The following is a 19097-nucleotide window of genomic DNA, read 5'->3' on the forward strand; positions in this document are numbered from 1 at the left end:
CAGAACAGGCGTGATTTTTTGCGTAAACAGAGGCGAAAGTGAGGCGAACGCGAAGCGCGAGTGGCGCGCGAGGTGAGGAGCGCTAAAAAATTCCTCCTCCCCTCACGTTCGCCTCGCTTTTGCCTCTGTTTACGCAACAAATCACGCCTGTTCTGCAGGCTACACTTGCCCAAGAGGAGCGCAATGTTCCTGTCTTACTGGAAAGTATCATTAAGGTGATTCCTCAGAAAAGTTGTCTAACGATTTTCTTGAATCTTTCGCTGAATGTTCCCTACTAATCCCTGTCTTGCGAACTACAATAAAAAAGATAAGTCACCGTGTTCGCTTAAGAGATATAATGGGCCAATCTTACCCCATTGATGCCTGTACTGATACCAATCATGCGCGTTATTTCATCGGCTCAGAGTACATCTTGCGGCAGCTCAACGAGAGGGTTTTTAAAGTAACACTTAAAAAATCACCTGATAGGTAGAAAGTCTAGAGCATATGGAACACTGTGCCATATAGGTTATGGAAAAAGCATTCAACCTAAAACGACGTCGATTCTAAACGTTTCTCGAGTCGTTGTTTTCAACATCATAATTTACATCCCGAGGTATGGGGCTTCGTGTACGTTTTTAGCTATATCTTTTTTCCCTCCCGATACATTTTTTAAAATCTTTTGTTAATTAAAGGAGATAATTTGTACACCAAAATTATGCAATAAAAAGTATAGGTCACCATGCTCGTTTAAAAGTAAAAAAAAATCGTACCTGTCTATCTAGATTATCGTAGATCGAAACAACAAAATTCGCCATGTTCTAGGAATGCGCGCGCTTATTAGCAAAGAGTTATGGGTCATTCACAACTTCTCTGAATGTTTTGAGAACTGTTTCAGCGTGTATGATCGTCTTACGCCATATTTACAATGTTGCAAATTTGATGCAATTTATAAATGTTGACAAACCAATTGCGCAGTACAGGATGCGCAGTGCAATACTGATATATCACCTTAACAAATTACTGAGGCTAATCTCCCTTGTCCACTGGACCAGCAAAATTCCATTTTCACTTTCCCAAGAGAAACCGGACCTATTGTAGGTTTTTTCAAGTGAAGCTATGATCCTCGCAGTTATGAACGCAGTTTTTGCAATTGCGTAAAGAAGCCTGCAAAATTGACTGTATTTTCGTCTATACTGGACATGGGTGACCAATTAACAATTAGACCCGTAGCCCGCAAGGGCTACGCGTCAATAGCTCATGAGGCGAAGACGAATGGGCTATTGACCAATGGCCCTTGAGGGGGAAGGGTCTAATTGTTTTAGTATCACCCAACTAGTCGGACAGAAAAGGCAATAATAAAGTTAGCAAATGCAAGTTGAAGAAATATTTATTTGGGAATAAAACGAAAGAAACGTCACGCTTTTCGCTACTCGAGGACTATTAGTAATAGTCCTCTAGTAGCGTAGCCAATTAAAATGCAGCATTTGCATTAGTTCACTAGTTGGGTGATACTAATACCTGATAGTACCAATTTTCACTGTCAGTTGAGCGATTATTGTGAAATGCATTGAAACAAAACATATTTGTACTTACTTATTTCGTTTTTCTCCCACTTGTAATACGCATTCACTGACTGTGGCCCATTAAACCATCTGTGATCAAAAATGGATACTGTTGTTATCAATAAAACAAATTAAGAGCCTGGTTAGGTCAAAGACTTCACGTCACAGAGCTTACGAACTGAAGTTGTGTGTAGTCCTCGTCCAAGGAAACTTCAAAGTCATGATCAAATTACAAACACTTTCTCTTCAGAGTATTAAACCAGAACATTGGTCCGACCGGTGTGCTGTTGATTGAGTCAACTCATTTCTTTCCGAAGATCATCGCAGTTCGTTGAGCAACATTAAGCCAGCGGCACACTAGTCGAGAATAGCGCAGAATTTGCCCAGTGTGCGGAGTTCATTTTTATGCGCATTTGCCGCTACGGAAATAGCGCTCAATATCAAACATGTTTGATATTTTCTTCGCCGCGCACTTTTCTGACGAAATTTTTGCTCAGTGTGCCAATCTCGACCCCACAGCTCTTCTCTTAACTGAGGGAAAGAAGAGCTCTTGGGAACACTGAAACAAAGTGTCTTCTCATTGGTTTTCGTAAAAAACAATCAAAAGCGTCTCTAATTGGTGCATTCATGTTAGCACGAGGAGTGAGCAGGCGCCTTAAGGTTCAAATAGCCAAGTTTTGGCTATATGTATTTCTACGGCGCATGTTCTCTACATAAAATTTCCCAGAGCCTTGGGTCGATCCGAGGCTCTGGTGACGAGAATGCCCACACTGAACTTACTTAGCGCTGTCGACAATAACCTCTTGTCGTCATGACGCATGTCAAGAGGAAATATATCTGTTTACAAACATTGACCTCAAATTTCTTTTGATATTCAAATTCACCAACCACCGAACAAAAGAACCCTTTGTTTCGGCATCCAATAAGGCTCTGGTTGGCACATTAATATCAATAGGTGACGTAATCGATATCTTCGCTATACAGGGTTAAAAGGGCAATTAGTGATAATGAATCAGTTTAATTGGGTAGGTCAGAAGTAATGCAAAATACTTTATCTCATCGAAATTGAGTTCATGAAAAACTTCTTTACTCTCACTGAATCAATGTATTAGTTTCTTTTCAGGGTACAATCAGTGACGGCTCTACTGTCCTAAAATTCAAAAGCATTGAGATGGAGAAATTGCGGTTCTCGGTGACGCATAAATATCCCAGACGATGCATAGTGTGGCTTTCACACTTCGTATAAGCCATACAATAGGCCACTTCGGAAAATACCATAATAATCTTTGTTTGTCCCCTCAAATTTTGCATAAGCATTGTTTTTGCTTTCTCTTGGGACCCTTGTAAGTCCCATGAGAAAACTGGAAACAATGCTTAAGCAAAATTTGGAGGGACAAAAAAAGAGTATTATGGTATTTTCCGAAGTGGCCTATAACAGCGCTAGATGTGCGGGAACAACGCTGGCGCTGCATACGCTTGAATTCTTCGCTGCGGAATTTTCGCCAAGTGTGCCGCCAGCTTTAGCAGTTGCAAAGGAAGCCAGAAAAAAATTCCAGGTTTAAACGCGATTCAAACCCGTGACCGCGCAATTGCGCTGCACTTGCCAGCTGAGCCATTCATTTATTCCAAAAAATCGTTTTTTCTCGTAAGGGAAAAACATAAGCTCGCAATTGACCGGCTGTGTCCAACAGACTTGATAGCTCAGTTGGTACAGAGCAAGTACTGCGCAGTCGAACGGTTATGGGTTCGAATCCCCTTAAAGGTGGCTGAAACCAGTTTCACTACTTTTAAGAGACCTCTTATTAGATGGGTTGTCACTAAAACACTGTAACACATAACAGCAACGTTATGGTACCATATGAACCACCAATTACTGTTTAACGAAATGCGCTTACTATTGTGACTTAATAGGTTACCATGGCAACATGAAAGCTCTCATAAAACACCCTATATTTCGCTTTTACTTGCTTATATCTCAAGAATGAACTCTGTGACCCCCATTTTTTTTTTTCTTGTAGAATGGTAATTAGCAATCTGAGATAGAACTATCAGCAAAATATAAAACAATTCTTGGGAGCCAATTCCGGGCTGCCTTACATTTTTTTGAAACATTGTTGTCACGTGATTCAGTACTTATAACTCTTCTAATAAGGTCTCTTAAGATGGTGAAACTGGTTCTAGTCACCTTAATTAAGCCTGGATTTTGCCGCTGCTTAACTAACTGTGACGATCTTTGCAACTTTCATTTCATTCTAATCCACAGTTCAGATACATGAAACTTCACGTATTCAAAAAGATCATTTTTTTTCAATTGTTGTTCCTTTACTCTTTGCCGAGCAACTTTTATATCATAAGCGCAATAATGAACTCATTTTCAATGGTTCTCACCGATGATGTATAAGGGGGGTTTGACGCATAGCTGACTTCATCATCAAAAGGTTTTAATTTTTTATTATATAAAACACATAGATTCCGGGTTTGCCGTGCGTCTTTTCAGTAACAGATCACAGAAGACGTCAAAATGCGGTAAGAACATCAGTGGCCCACTGAACTGCGCAACTACAGAGATCTTTTGATCGGACAGTTTTTAGTTTACTTGCATAAATTTGGACAACCGGGTGAAATATTTATTGCGTACATTACAATTTTGTAGCTTTAATCCCGCTTTCGACTACGGAAATGAAGAAGGGCAGTATTTTTAAATATTTTTTTACAACCCTAGTTCGACATGTCAAACATTTTCCTTAAAGTTTTTGCTCGTTTTTCATTGGTATTCTTTTTGTTAATAAAGTAGTTTTTAAATGCTCATTGAGATAATTTTTCAGTCTTTTAAAAATAAAATAAACAAATCATTTTCTCTAACGGGCGTAATGCACATCACCGGTTGTGTTTATCACCCTGTATCATATTACATTGTCGAGGAACAAACACTCCGAACAACCCCAGTGGCTAGAGCATCAGACCGATGTTAAGGAGGTCCTGGGTCCGATTCCTGCCTAATACTCTGATTTCCATTAATTTGTTTCTTCGCCCGTTGCCAAGCAACCAACAAGTGGACATCTCATTACGAGGCTGCAAAAAAGGCAAGCGACTGCAATACTTACCGTCCCCTTAATGACGGTCTCCCAAGTTTAGCAAGGGATTTTGACGAGTACCATCTGCTGACATTAACTTCATTCAAAAGAAACCTCTTATTGTCTACTTCAAGCTGAAATACAGTTCAACACAAAAAAGCGATAAGCTTGCATTTAACCCTTTCACTCCCATGATCTAAAAGTTCATTCTCCTTACTAGTGTCATAGATCTCTTTTTGGTTAGCCATGAGAATTTAGTATTACATCAAGATAACATCCCTTGGCTGATATTAATCTTCATTCTCAATACTTGTCTGCTTGAGAGTGTATTGAAACTGTTAGGTGAATTTACATACTGATCAGTTGTGGGAATCAAGGGTAAAATGTTCCGAGTGCATTTCACGAATAATAAAGAGAAGGGCATTTCTATTACAAAAAAAAAAAAAAAGGCCAGTCCATTGTTCAAGAAAACATTGTGCTAATCAGTTCGTCCATCCTGAAATTTTTAACTTCGGGCGATGTTTGGTTTCAAGTTTCATTTAAAAAGTTTACTGACTTACCGCTCCCCTTTTTACACTTACATCTTGATAATATCCTGCAAGTGAAGTCTTATTCACACACATTTCAGGATAGCCAATCTTCTCAACTATAGCTTCCTCCTAAGTAGACAAAACTCTTTTTTAGTGTAATTTTTAGTTACGAAATTCTCAACCGGCCGAGGGAGAGCAGAAGCTAAATGATTCCATACTAAGTTAGTTTTTTCCGATACCACTTTTAACAATTGCTGGAAAGACGACCGCAAAAATGACGCTGTATTTACACATGAATGGATCGAGAGGCATATTCCTCAAGTGGCCTCGAATTTTAACTCCATCACGCTTTGGACATCTCCTCTGAACTAGTCGTCGTCCTTCAAAAACGTGGAACTTGGAGTTCATTTCTAACTTCATAGTGTTTTTCATTTCAACGAAAACGTTCTTTCGTTCACAAGTATATCTTTAAATTTCTCAAGGTACCAAAACGCTCACCTTTTCATACACTTTCGGTCTGGTCTCATCGTCTATCCATGCTAAATTTGCCACTTCCTCTCGGAACGCAGTTCTTATGTTTTCCATCATTTCCTTAACCTGTGGATCAACAAATTCACACAGCCTCGTTCCCAGCGTCTCTTTGAGAAAAGGATGAGAGACCCTGGGAGGAAGGTGGCAAGTTCATATAAATCGTTTGAGATGATGTCATCATAGAAGCGCAAAGTAGGACTCAGTGTCCTCAGTGAGGTATTCAACCAAACGGAACCTTAAACTGATTCTAAAACCCTCAAAACACAATATCAAGAACAGACTACAAATGAAAATGAGAAAACAGAAGAAGCCTGAGGATTTTTATATTACCAGTGGGATCATCTTCTCGTCAAATGCTTTTTCAACGTACAAGCTACCCGTTGCAAATCCGAGCCCGCGATGGTAGTTGACGGCTTTGATGCAGGTCAGCCATCTTGGAGATTCTCCCTTGATATGCGAAGCTATCCTTTTGTATTTGGCCTCTACATCTCGGAAGGGCCTGGACAGGAATGGTGCCAGCCTCCTCAGCACCGTCCAGATGAAGTAATCTGATAGGGTGCTGCGACAAGCAATAGAAAAATCGAGTTAAACATGCGGGAAATGAAAAACTTGCCCGCAACTTAGATCCGGTAGGGGAGGAAATTGCTGATACGAAGAGTTACGAAATATATTGTTCGCAACTTGAGAAAATGCACGAGTTATGACAAAATTGCCATTACGGAACTCTTGTCCAGGTCAGTATCAGGTTGACTGGATTTAATTGTTTGAGTAAAAATAATTGATACTTACTTGGGAAAGAGATTCTGTTGACTAACCAGCCAATGATATCGATGCTTTTTACTCACGTGACCAATATCCATGTTTTCAACCGCAAGAGAGAAAAAATTTATACTCGAAAAGAGCTTAATTCTCAAAAGATCTGTTTTAGGGGTACCAATACAGACACCGTGGTGTTACGTGACAACCGAGAAGAACACCATTAAAATCAATCTCATATATTTTGTGTGAAACAGATCGTACTCAAATATTTTACGCGTACCTTCATTAGATAGTCGCTCAGCAAGACCAAATAAAAATGGCTGTTTGGCTTTGACTAAAGATACGACGCGCTCTTTACTCTTTGATGTGACAAGAGTCCATGACCCAAGAGTAAGAATCTTCTATCAGGTTTGTCCCCATCAGCGTCAGAAAAGTGTCTATTTTTAAACCAATTTTTGCGGGAAAATAATCAATACACAAAATCGGCGAACTCAATTCGAAATCTCCCGGGGTAGATTCTTTGTGTACTGCGGTTACACCGGGGCCCATAACCTGGCGCCTGCAACTCCAATATTAGGTCTATGTAACGGCATTTGCACAGATCAAACTATTTTTTGACGAGCTCTTAAGGACGGTGCCTACTAACTCAAAGGTATTTTGTGCGCGGTTTACTGAATATGCGGGAAAAGCAGATCTCAACAAGTGTTATTAAAATCCAAAAAGAAAATTGGGGGTAACCACGCATTTTTCAAAGATAATTAATCAACGATATTTGCAAAAAGCTTTAAAATACAAAGCAATGTATGGCGTTCCTTTCCAGATTAAAGATTAATTATCTCTGAAAAATGCATGGTTACCCCTCACTTTTCTTTTTGGATACCAAGAGCACTTGCTAAGCTCTGCTTTCTCCGCATAAATTTAAACCGCGCAAAAATATCCCCGCATTAGTAAGCACTACCGATAGGAAATCCGAGTATCTGGAGATGCGCAATAACAATAGTAGGCACCGTCCTTAAATAGGCTTTGGATTGCAGGAGTGACCATTCTCAATTCCACGGGTAAAGGGTGGTTTTTCACTAGCGACGCAAGCACAAAGCGCAAGCATAAGAGCGCTTATTTCACCGTGAAAAGGGGGTGGACGCAAGCATAAGCAGAGCGCAAGCACAAATACAAGGATAAAAAATTTTCCTTTTCCTTGTGCTTGTGCTTATAATTGCGTTCGCTTGCGTCGTATGAAAACCAAACGCAGCATAAGCACAAAGAAACTTGTTGCGTTTGACCAATTAAAGGACTCGTTCCAGATTCCCCGCGTCTGAGAATTGAACAAAAAGGCGGTTGCCGCGGTTGATTTTGATGCTTACGTCGACGTTCGTTTTCACTAGCATAAGCTGCTTATACCTGTGCTTGTGCTTGCATCGCTAGTGAAAACCAGGCTTAATAACTTCTCATTCAAGACTTGAAATTATCTGGAAAGGTCCGGTTTCGCGACAAAATAGATCTAAATATAACTTGGTCTGTAAAAACGCCGTTTCACAAATACAACGAAGTTGTACGCTCCTAGTTATGGCCTCCTGATTTGCAATACAATATAGCATTCACATTTACAGTGGAGCGTTTTCAATTGAGTGTCGAAAGTAATTAGCGAATTGCTTTGATTTTGCATTACTTCACTCAGTGATTGGTTCAAAGTTCTCGCGCCATTTTTTCAACCAATCAGAAGAGAAGCCAAAACCAATCGCGGCTCACGCGTGCACATTTTCCCGCGCTTTGTGTCATCTACGTGTAAATACTTCCAGTTTTGATTGGTTAACTGAATTGTCTCCGTCCTTTTTGATTGGCCAAAGTAATTACTTTGGTTTTGGTTTTACGACACTCGATTGAAACTCGCTCTAAAAGATATGGAAATGCCTGGAACAAAGCGTTTTATTCCCAAACGGTTTGAATTGGGTACAACATTAATTGAATTAGCCGAAATGGTCTATTGTTTATTTTCCCCCAAAAGCAAATACTCTTCTGACACTGATGGGTACTAGGCCAATATACGCCATTTCTGAGTTCACGTCTTCCTCCTCTTCAAAGCGAGTCTAAGTGCGAAGTTTTTGTGATGGTAATTAGTTCTACATTGCATATGAATGGAAACTGATTTTCACAAGAAAAAACCGCGCACTTAGACTCGCTTTAAAGAGAAGGCGGAGATGAACTCGGAAATGGCTTGTTTGGGCAAATCTAACCCTTGGTTGTGACCACGAACGTGATGCATCGATGTCACGTTAAACACCAAAAGGTGTCCTTACTTCGTAAGGTGCCACGCAAAGGGAACAAAGAGCCGAAACTTTCAAACTGTCTTCTGAACAAAAAACACTTACGAGTTATTCGTGGAAAGAACAACTTCGGCCATCTTTTTGAGATACTCAGGAGCTGGCACAATGATTTTTTGGGACTTTTTAAGCGATATGCTGTACTCGGCGAACAAACTGTTTAAATAGTCCAGCCACTGAAACTGCGGAAAGAGAAAAATTAAAGATACAACTCTTATTCTTTGATTCTTGTACGATTCAATTAAAATTATTGAAACGGCTACGTTATTTTCTAAAAATGTCGATTTTCAGTCCCAGGCGGGAGAGAAAAGAGGTTTGAAATCAACAGCGGGGTCTGGGTGCGTATACCCTGCTTCGCAGTCTAGAGGCTCTGTATCGAGAAGGAAAGGAAACTTCTGCATGGATCTTCTCGAAGTTCTGTCACGTATGCGCGACGTGACGTCAGTGCAAAGTCACTTCCACCCTTCCGCCATTGGGAAGGCGTTTTAAGCCAGTTAAAGTGCCCCTGTGATAAAAAAAGTCACGTTCAGTTTTTCTTCAGATTTTGAAAGTGTGTTTGCTTAACACCTGGCTGGCAAGATTTTCAGCTTTGATTTTTATCCAAAGCCGTTTACTTTGATTGTAAGTTTTGGATTTCAAGGTCCGCCATTACTCACGTTCAAGACTGACCGATTGGACCTCAGAGGGTTGGATCCAGGAAAAGTGACGTCAAAGGCTCATTAGCTTAAAATTTCAGCGTGTGAATGCAGTTTATTATCAATGCAAAACGCGAGTTTTAAAGTCTGAAATCCCAAAACTCCTGTACTGCATAGACCCTATGCAAAAATGGCTGCCTTTAAATTATTCTTTTGTTCATATTCAAAATAGCCCAATTAACCTCGTTCGGGATAACAAATTCTTTATAATTTTGAGTTCAAAAACGAGGTTAGTTGTGCTCTTTTGAATATGAACAAAAGAATAATTTTACGGCATCCATTTTTGCATAGGGTCTATATTAATTCTGCGGCGTACACATGCATTGCCGCGATGATTCTTAAACTAGAGAGTCTTTGACGTCATTTTCTCCTCGATCCAGCTCTCTCAAGAACTGAAAGTTAGTAATGGCGGACCATTAAATAGGAAAATTCCAGTTAAAATAAACAGGTGTCTTTGAAATCAAGGCTTAAAACTTTGGTCTCTTAGTGTAGGGTTGTGTGCGTGGATCCCAATTTTACTACCTCGCTCAGTAGAGGACGCGACGGAGCTCTGATGTGAGTAGGGATTTCAGTGGTTGTTGATGTCCATTGTTTTCTGAGGAAATCGAGGAAATCCTAATTACTGCGCGTTGATCCGAATCTCGAGAGAGAAAGAAGAAATGGTTGCCCATAAGCGATTTAATGCGCATACTCTATCAGGTACTTAAGAGTGAAAGAGGATGGACGTAGGACCAGTCTGGAGCGATAATTATAACATTTTAAAACTTATCTTGATCTGTGGACGGCTGTAAACAAATTATCCCCTTTTTTGGGGAGAGGGACAAAAACGACTTAGATTTTCAGCTATCTGCAAAACAGACCTGTTTGCTTCTTAATATACTCGCATTAATAGACATTAAATCGCGTGAAATTCCCAAAGGAACATGGATCAACAATAAGGGTAAAATCTTTTCACAAAATCATGACGGGTTGTGTACCCTAAATAGGCGATATTGCTGTAAAAGATATTTTTGATTTGTCGGTTGAAAGTGATATTTCACCCATATCCACTTATGAGAAAAGTAACTCATATTATTAAGGAATGTAGAATGTCGTAATCGGGATTGGGGTGGGGGGATGTTAAGATGTAAATAGTGTTCTCACTTGTGGAGCTAGTTGCTGAAGGTCATCGATCGTAATGGCGTTGTGGAGGTTCTCGTAAAGATAAGCTGTTGAAGGCATACTCTGTGGAAAGACAAATGTCGAGAGACATAATTTAAATTGTTATTAAGTGAAGTTGATAACAAATAGAAGCTTTTCGAGACCAATAACCCACTTCCGATATACTAAAATTCAGTCCGAAACAAAAGGCATCATCTCGAGGCTCTGAGGAATAATTAACAATTATTCCATGAGCGCGCGTTGGATATGAGATGGTAAATAGCCAACGAGGCGCGTAGAGCCGAGTTGGCTATAACCAGTCTCATATCCAACAAGCGTTAATATAATTGTTTTATTAAATTCCTTAAACTCCAAAAGTTTGGAAGTATGAAATACGAGCGAAACAAAAAGGGAGAAAACCTTAGCGAAATCGCAAAAACTTGATGACGATGCGATGTTGTGTAATGCCTGGCGGTCAGACAGACGCAGGCTCATTACAAAAACACTACTTACCTTTTCGCGTACTTCTAAGCTTCGAAATTGATCCAAACTTTCCCCAAAAACGTTTTTCGTTTGCTTTATACCAAGAGAAATTTCGATTTCTGGCGTAAAAAATTTTAGCTTAGCAACGTTTAGCGCAATCATTTACCATATATGGTCAAACTAAGGTATATGAGCTGATAACCGAGATTGAGTGAACCAATCAGAGCACGAGAATTGCATTATCCGAGGTTGAGAATTTAATAAACTCTATTATTCCCCAGAGCCTAGAGATGATGCCTTTTGTTTAGTATTGAAATTTAATATACGATCACCCGACATGTCAGTAATAAAATCAAGTAATGAAGTGAAGGAAGCCCCCGTCGAGAATAAGGCGAGGCCACAACACCATGTACTTCGTCCTCTACTCTTTTCGAACAGTGAACGGGCACGACCTTCACACACCTGAGCAAGCTTTCCTTCAAATTCGAGAACACTGCGCAAGTGCATTTGAATGACGTCGTTATGTCCTCCGATAAGCATTGCCACAGAAGTCATGTAATCCAAGTAAGCGTTTTTCTTCTGAAAAAAAAAAAGGATAAGGAAGGAAGGTTGGACTGCTTACACGAATTACCGTTTGTTATAGTTTCAAGGAAAGTTTCGTCACGTATAACTTCACGTGTTAGCTTTTTAACGCTTCGATCGGGTCGGCCTATGGTTCAGTAACTTCGGTGTCACTGACGAGTCCTTTAGATGTGCTCCAAAGGTCGACCATTTATCAATTGCTAAGACAAGAAACTACGACCAGGCTTCGAGCAACTGACTCCTAGAGCAAACACCATCGATATGCATATAATCGTATTTACACAGGTTTAGCATTGCCTTATAAAAGCATGACATTTTCATATTTCAACTCTTGTCTCTCTTTGAAAAACTGCCTCTAGTGAAAACTACCCTTGAAAGAACCTACATTCTTACTACAGGAAAAGTTTAAACCGGAGGAATTCATGTTTGAAAACAAATTTGTAAAACTGTTTGTGACAGGAAACCCGCCAAATGAACTGTATTAGGGGATTTGCGAAAATAGGGAATTGAAAATTTTAAATCAGCCCATACGGATCCAGTTATGGAATATTCACCCATATCGTACAAAGTCAACGAGAAGAAATAATCGCGAAATTCTTACTAAGGCGTCATGTTAAATTCCAAGTCACGTTTTTGTTGACGATGCTGATTTCATTTTTATGCCTGACACGTGGCATGAGGGAAGTAGAGGGCAGCTTTTAGAGAAAGTTGAAACGATTCATCCTCCCTTACTCACGACTTTCACAAAACTTTAACTCACGTCAATTCAGGTCGTTGTGTAAGGCATGTCAACATAAAACTAGTGATAAAATGCAAAATAAATGTCGGGGGTGCTTCACTAAACCCGCCATTTTGTGCTGAGTTGCCGTTGCCGTCGGCTTGGTCGTTACGTAAGCTCCATAGCTGAATGTAGAGAATGATTTTCGCCCCTCAAAGCCCATTTTGGTGTTTTTTTTTTAACTGAGCTCAAAATTTACAAGATATGGCGAAGGACTGCAACAAGTATCAACTAAAGCAGTGAACTATTAGGACAGTTTTCAAATGAATGTCGAAAGTAATGACGCGATTGCAATTGCTACGCTTATTGGTTTAAAAATCTCGCGCCAGTTTATCAACCAATGAAAAAGTAAAATCAAAACTAGGCGCGACTTGTACGCGCGATTTTTCCCGCGCTTTGAGCAAGTTACACGAAATTGCTAAGAATTTGGATTGGTTGATTGCGCTGTTTGCACCAGCTGTGATTGGTCGAAGTAATTACTTAGGTATTTGTTCACTCAGTGTTAGGATATCCAGTAAATATTTGTTCCAAGCTGGAAGCCTCAAACAATTATTCAAAATTGAATCAACGTTTGTCTGGAAGTCAGTGTCCTCACATGAGGGAGTTCTTGAACAGTTCTCACTGAAAAGAGGTTAAAAAGATTTTATGTTGCTCGTCAAACTGCTTTTTGTAGGTGTATTATCTTTTTTGCATGTATGCAAATTATTATTTGTAAGTTTTACGTCACTAGAGCATTATCACCAGTCTAAGTTAGTTGCGTGCTTCATGACATAGTGTTACCACCGTATTATTACATAATTACATGCTCGTTCTTACCTTATCTACTTTGGAGTCGTTCCGCGCTAGGTATTCTTCTCGGATCAAACTTAACTCCGGCAGTTTAATCTAAAATAGTGAAAAGTAAACACGCTACGTAAAAGCTGTTGATGATTAAGAAAATCTGTCAAGGCTGTGAATATTTGTGAAAGGTATAAATATTTTTTGTAAGCCTTGTGCACACTTAAAAAAATACATGGATACGTTTGTGGAAAATACTGGACACTCGTTGGAATCATGCATGTGGGCATAAGAATCTAGGCCTTTCTACCTCCTCATTCTTCATATGAACTGAGGAATGACATCAATGTATTGTCAACACAAGCTTTGTTTGTTTATAGGACAGCGACGAGGTTGACCTTATTGTTAAATTGAAACGAACTTATTAGGCCATTTCCGAGCTCATGTCTGCCTCCTCTTCAAAGCGAGTCTAAGTGCGAAGTTTTAGTTATGAAAATTTGTTTTCATTCATATGTATAAAGTAGAACTAATTACCATCACAAAAACTTCGCACTTAGATTCGCTTTGAAGAGGAGGCAGACATGAACTCGGAAATGGCCTATTCAGTGCAACGACGTCAATTTCAACATTAGAACCAATCACAGGCCGCAAAAGTGAGACGGCAATACCACGAAATATTGACGGCTCGCGCATAGGCAAAACTAAAAGAAGATCGCGATACTAAATATAAATAAAACTAATTTTCATAAGAAAAACTTCGCACTTAGACTCGCTTTGAAGAGGAGATATACATAATAAACTCGGAAATGACCTTTTAAAATGTGTGGAGGTACTTTAAACTGCGTGTATTGTAGTGATACCATCATGCAATGACCCTTGTGGTAACTAATATCCACATTGTCACCTACAAGCATCTGTAGTTATATTTACATTAGTAATAAGATTCAAAGTCTTTAAGGTTAATTTAGCTTACCATTACAATGTGTTTTTTGGAATTCCGTGGGTTCGTCGATACATCGATAGTAAATAAAGGTGCTGAGTGTAGAAACGTTTTCTGGATTTTTAATAGTGCAGTTTTCCAGTTCCATCTCGACATAGCCCAGTCTTCACCTTGAAGAGCACAAGACCCAAGACTCCTGATGAGTTCCAAGACTTGATCTTTGGTCGTCCTTTCCACTTCATTCTCGTCCATGCACGATCGGTAGTATCTCTTGGCTTTCATAATCGGATCTTCGTAGTCGCCGATAGCGTCTTCGAGCATGTTTCGGAGCTTCTCGTTGTTAGCCTGAATTTTCTTGATGAAGGTGATGTATTCGTTTTCCGATGGCGGAATGGGATTATCCCGAATCCATCCATCACATGCAAAGTGGAAAAAGTCCTCGCACGGATCCACAGATTCGTTCATATTCCGCGTCAACCGCGCTGCTGTCTCTAAACACGTTGCCGTGTTGCATACGCGGGGTTCCGACGCCCGGGTAGTTGGAGTCGGGGGGGAAGTGGACAGGCCATATTTATCAGTGCCCGTCTTTGAAAGATCCATTCCAAACAACGCAGCTAACACGATACAAGTCAACAGAAGTATTCCACACAAGCTTAAAAGGCACATTTCTGCTCGCCTTCGACTTGACCAATTTGTTTCTCTTCCTCGACTTGAATACACTACAAGGCTTTGTTTACTTGGCACGAGGTTCATCTCCATTGTGCCAAGATTTCGGCTCTTGCAATTGTGCGCGGATCCCACGTGACTTTCCCGGCTAGTTACCCTAACAGACTGTTTCTGAAGACCCTTGCGACCGCCTAAATAAACAATTAACGTATAAGATAAGTTTTAACCGGCATGTAAAAGTCAATAAACTATATGTAGAATGTGACTCGGATCAGTATTGCGCGTATTTCGTGGTATTGCCGTCTCGCTTTTGCGGCCTGTGATTGGTTCTAATGTTGAAATTGACGTCGTTGCACTGAATTGGGTTGCTGACGGAATATATTTTCTCCCAACTAGCCGTCAATATAATGTGGTATTGCCGTCTCAAAATCGCAATTTGTTTTTAAGAACTTCACGTTGAAACGTGAAAGATCTCTTTTGTAATTTCTAACCAATTTAAGCGTTTCTTGGCCATACCGCTCGAAGGTAACATCATAAATACTTTTGTCCTTTGGCCATTTCAATTTCAACAGGAAAAGAAAACAAACAGCGGTTACAAACATTTTCATTTTATACTTGACGTTTCGTATGTTGCAGCATACATCATCAGAAGTGACGGTTAAAACTGTTACACAGAATTTTAAAAAACTAGAGCGAGGAACTGGTGACTAGTTTAAAAGTGTGATAACAAAATCGTAACTTCCGGTAGTCGATTCTTCCAGAAGAAATTAAAAAAGAAAAAGCTTCTCACTACCAATGTTTTAAAACCGTCACTTCTGATGATGTATGCTGCAACATACGAAACGTCAAGTATAAAATGAAAATGTTTGTAACCGCTGTTTGTTTTCTTTTCACGTTGAATATCTACACTGATTGACAATTCCTTTCATTGTCTTTCCATTTTACTTTCCGAGGTGGCACCTAAGATATCATCACCTACGGTAGAAGCTAAGCAATAACTACCAGTTCTTGGTTTCAAATAAGGGTCAGAGCTAAGGGGGTTGAGGTGTGATGCAGCTTGGTAAGAAGGTCGTGCTGTGAGGGTCTCGCCCGAATGGGACACCAATCTTCGGCTCATCGGAACAGGCTGGGTCAATTAGTGGAGCACAGAACCACGACGTTAAGACTTTAGATCATACCAGCTATGAACGTTACTTAACCAAAAAAAGCTCGAAAATTTCAAGTCAGGGTTCATGAATGGGAGTTCAACCCATGAACTCTGGTTAAATCCCATACCAATTGAAGTATTGCTGGTCATTCTGTGAGTTTGCAATAAATACGTCAGTGAAGGATGTGAATATAAAGAGACGTACGTACTGATCACGTTTTCAGAAATTAGCGAAAAAAACCTCTGCTTTCGTCAAGGTACGTATTTAGCTTAGGCTGGCTAATAACAAGAAAGATGGCTATCTTAGAAAGAACGGAGAGGAAACTCACAAAAACCAAACACTTCCTTTCGTTAATTACAATCTATGCGAGGAACGCCACGACGGACATGAGTTGCTATATTATCACAGACAGCGGATGAAAGAGCTTGGTATGAGATTGTTGTTACATCTCAGTCCATGGACACATTGGAAACGAGACATGACACAATTCAAAGGAATGTGTTGCTAGTGCCACGAACTAATCAAGGGCGTAGCTAGGGGGGGGGGGGGTCCTGGGGTGCCCGTGACCCCCCCTTTGTAAGCCGTTTTTTACTCAAACAACCTACAATATTCAGGTTGCGAAAACGCGCATACCCTCTATTTGACACAGTGTGACCCTCCCTTTGAAAAATCCTGGCAACGCCCATGCTAATCTAGAGCTTTTTTGGATCCTAATCATTAAAATTTTAAGTACTCAAACGACACACACTCCCTCGAGGTTATGAAAATTCTGAAATATGATTTCAGAGGATGATTTTCCCGCAAAAATGAGGTGAGGTCTTTCACTATAAGCCGAGTAAATTTTAATGAATCGAAACTTGACTCATTTGCGATCTGATAAAAATAAGAAACCGTCTTCGTTCGCTTTTTCGGACTTCCGAGTGAAATAAAATGGAGCAATAGCATGACTTCATACAATAGTATTATTTATAAGGTTACAAAGAGACGCCTTGTAAAACTACACAGAAATTCAATATCGAATAGAACCGGAATTAGCGCATCCCTTCATGTTTTGGCAACCCTTATTCACTCTTGCTTCAATGTGGAAAGTATGCGACCCAGTCAATTTTAATCTCTTTCCTGATAATTATGAACTCTCTGGGAAAATAATGTACTTATTATATACTGAAAACAAAGCCTTTGGGAGAAAGCACTTATCGTTTTCTTACACGACATAAATTAAAAGGGTTGATTAGCCATCAAAAACGACAGTAAAACTATCTGCGTCAAATTTAGTCAATGAAAATAAAATACACAAAAGGGGAATTTGTACAAAGAGATGGTAGAGGAGCGTTAATTGAAAAGAGTTATTTTCACATTATGATTCTATTAAGGCAAACAAGACCTGACGGCTCAACTGACACAATTGCTTCCTTAAAACCACAATTTTCTGTGGTATTCTTAATAGCATTCTTTCCGTTTTTTCGAAAATGAATTTCCAGAAATTTCACGGCAGTATGTACTGCATTGAAGTAGAAAAGAATTATGAGCAACCGTCACCCAAATTCCAGATAAAATGTATTAAAATTAAAGGAGTTTTCAGTAGCAACGAATACAGGTTACATTAACTTAATATTAATATAATAATCGTATCTTTAAATAACCGATCTTCATGAACGAGCAAAAAATGAACGCAAAAATTCGAAAAAAAATTAAAAGATCATTTTATACGTAATGAAATATCAAGTGTTGTTCCTCAGGACATGCTTAAAGAATACGATAAATTTCTGCCAGAAATTAAATTGAGGTGTAGGACAGATGTTTTTTCGATTAGTAGGTATTTTATGTTGGGCCAAATGCAGGGAAAACGTATTTCGTAGCCTTTCCACGGTATCATAAAAAAGGGTTGTTGGGATTTATCGAGGTCAACACGCTAGTACTGAAGCGTTATTCGTTTGCCTCACGATGTACATCACAAACTGCTAGCCTTCTTCAGGCGATAAGGTCGACTAAATACGTGTCCTCTTATGAATAATATTATTTTCCACAGTACTTTCTTAAGTTAAACTGAGGAACAACTTATTTTTTATTCTCAGGGGGATATTTTTTGAGTTGCAAACAGAAAGAAAACCTTTAAAAAATAAGAGAAAAATGCCAAAACTACCTTAGCTATTGTGGAAATAAGATCTTCCTTTGATCACTATTCACAATTTTATGAAAGCATTTCACGCAAAAAATAAATCTTAAATCAAGAATTGAGAATTTCCATCTAGTCAGTGACGCATCGTCTTAGTTTATGGGGCTCTAATATTTCGGATGTTCTCCCTTGCTACGCAACAAGTATAAAGGATGATTTCACCAAACGAAGGGAGGGAGAGCGAAAACTACTTTTCGCAGGAGTCATCCTTAAATAGGGGATTTTATCAAACCAACGCAAGGCTTACCTGGAGTACGCAGTTTTCATCCGCCCACACAATTTCCATTTTAGTTTTCGAGCTTTGCACTATATTTTTTTGCTATCGAAGGCGTGCTAGCAAGTGAGGATTAAAAACAACAAAGTAATCAATTTCTTTTCTGTTTGTATATAAGGTATTAATACCCTTCGCACGACAGGAAATTAGCTTAATCCGTTCAACACTACATGTACATTGACAATAAACGCCCGACTTTGTTTTACGCATCGAGAACTACTGCACTCAAGTTCTGTCCGCTAGAAGCGTTGAGCTTGGAAACGGACATACTAAACATAATTTTTTTTTTGCAAAAAATATAGATTTACTCAGCTAACCATCTCACCTTTGTCGAAGTTTTTGGTCGGAGAAAACCGGACAGTCAAAGGCATTGAAACTAGATTGGCTGCCATAACTATACGAAAGCCTCTTGGTCGTAAAGAGATAAACCACTCAATAGGACCATAGTCTTGCTGCAGTTTTTCGCTCAAAATTAAGGAAAACAAGGAAAATATTCTTTACCCACTGATGCAAAGGTCTTTACTCCACGACATGGCAATTTTGACAGGCAAACGTAATGTATCTTCGTTTTCGAACTTTTAAAATTAATGACAAGTGCAAATTCTGAAGCAAGGTTCCGCGATCAGGAGTTGGAGAATATGCAGTCATTTTCTAGACGGTACACAATAAGTGCTCTTTTATT

General features: G+C 39.4%; 1 protein-coding gene across 2 annotated transcripts in view; it reads right to left on the reverse strand.

Annotated features, from left to right (window-relative positions):
* LOC138016446 (endothelin-converting enzyme homolog) overlaps positions 1-18482 on the reverse strand; it is a 26730-nt gene extending 8248 nt beyond the window's left edge. Inside the window, exons 1-11 of one of the 2 annotated variants that reach the window (XM_068863586.1) lie at positions 18389-18482; positions 14185-15008; positions 13251-13319; positions 11537-11653; positions 10595-10675; positions 8805-8938; positions 6010-6238; positions 5647-5745; positions 5200-5277; positions 4649-4752; positions 1576-1634 (exon numbers count right to left, since the gene is read on the reverse strand). In XM_068863586.1, coding sequence (XP_068719687.1) covers positions 1576-1634; positions 4649-4752; positions 5200-5277; positions 5647-5745; positions 6010-6238; positions 8805-8938; positions 10595-10675; positions 11537-11653; positions 13251-13319; positions 14185-14910 — 1696 coding nt within the window. In that variant the 5' untranslated portion in view covers positions 14911-15008; positions 18389-18482. Of the gene's footprint in view, positions 1-1575; positions 1635-4648; positions 4753-5199; positions 5278-5646; positions 5746-6009; positions 6239-8804; positions 8939-10594; positions 10676-11536; positions 11654-13250; positions 13320-14184; positions 15096-18388 lie in introns of those variants that run through there. The other variant, XM_068863585.1, reaches the window with a different exon arrangement.
* Positions 18483-19097: the final 615 nt, after the last annotated feature.

Source organism: Montipora capricornis, chromosome 9 (assembly GCF_036669925.1).
Source record: "Montipora capricornis isolate CH-2021 chromosome 9, ASM3666992v2, whole genome shotgun sequence".
Taxonomy (NCBI): Eukaryota; Metazoa; Cnidaria; class Anthozoa; order Scleractinia; family Acroporidae; genus Montipora; species Montipora capricornis.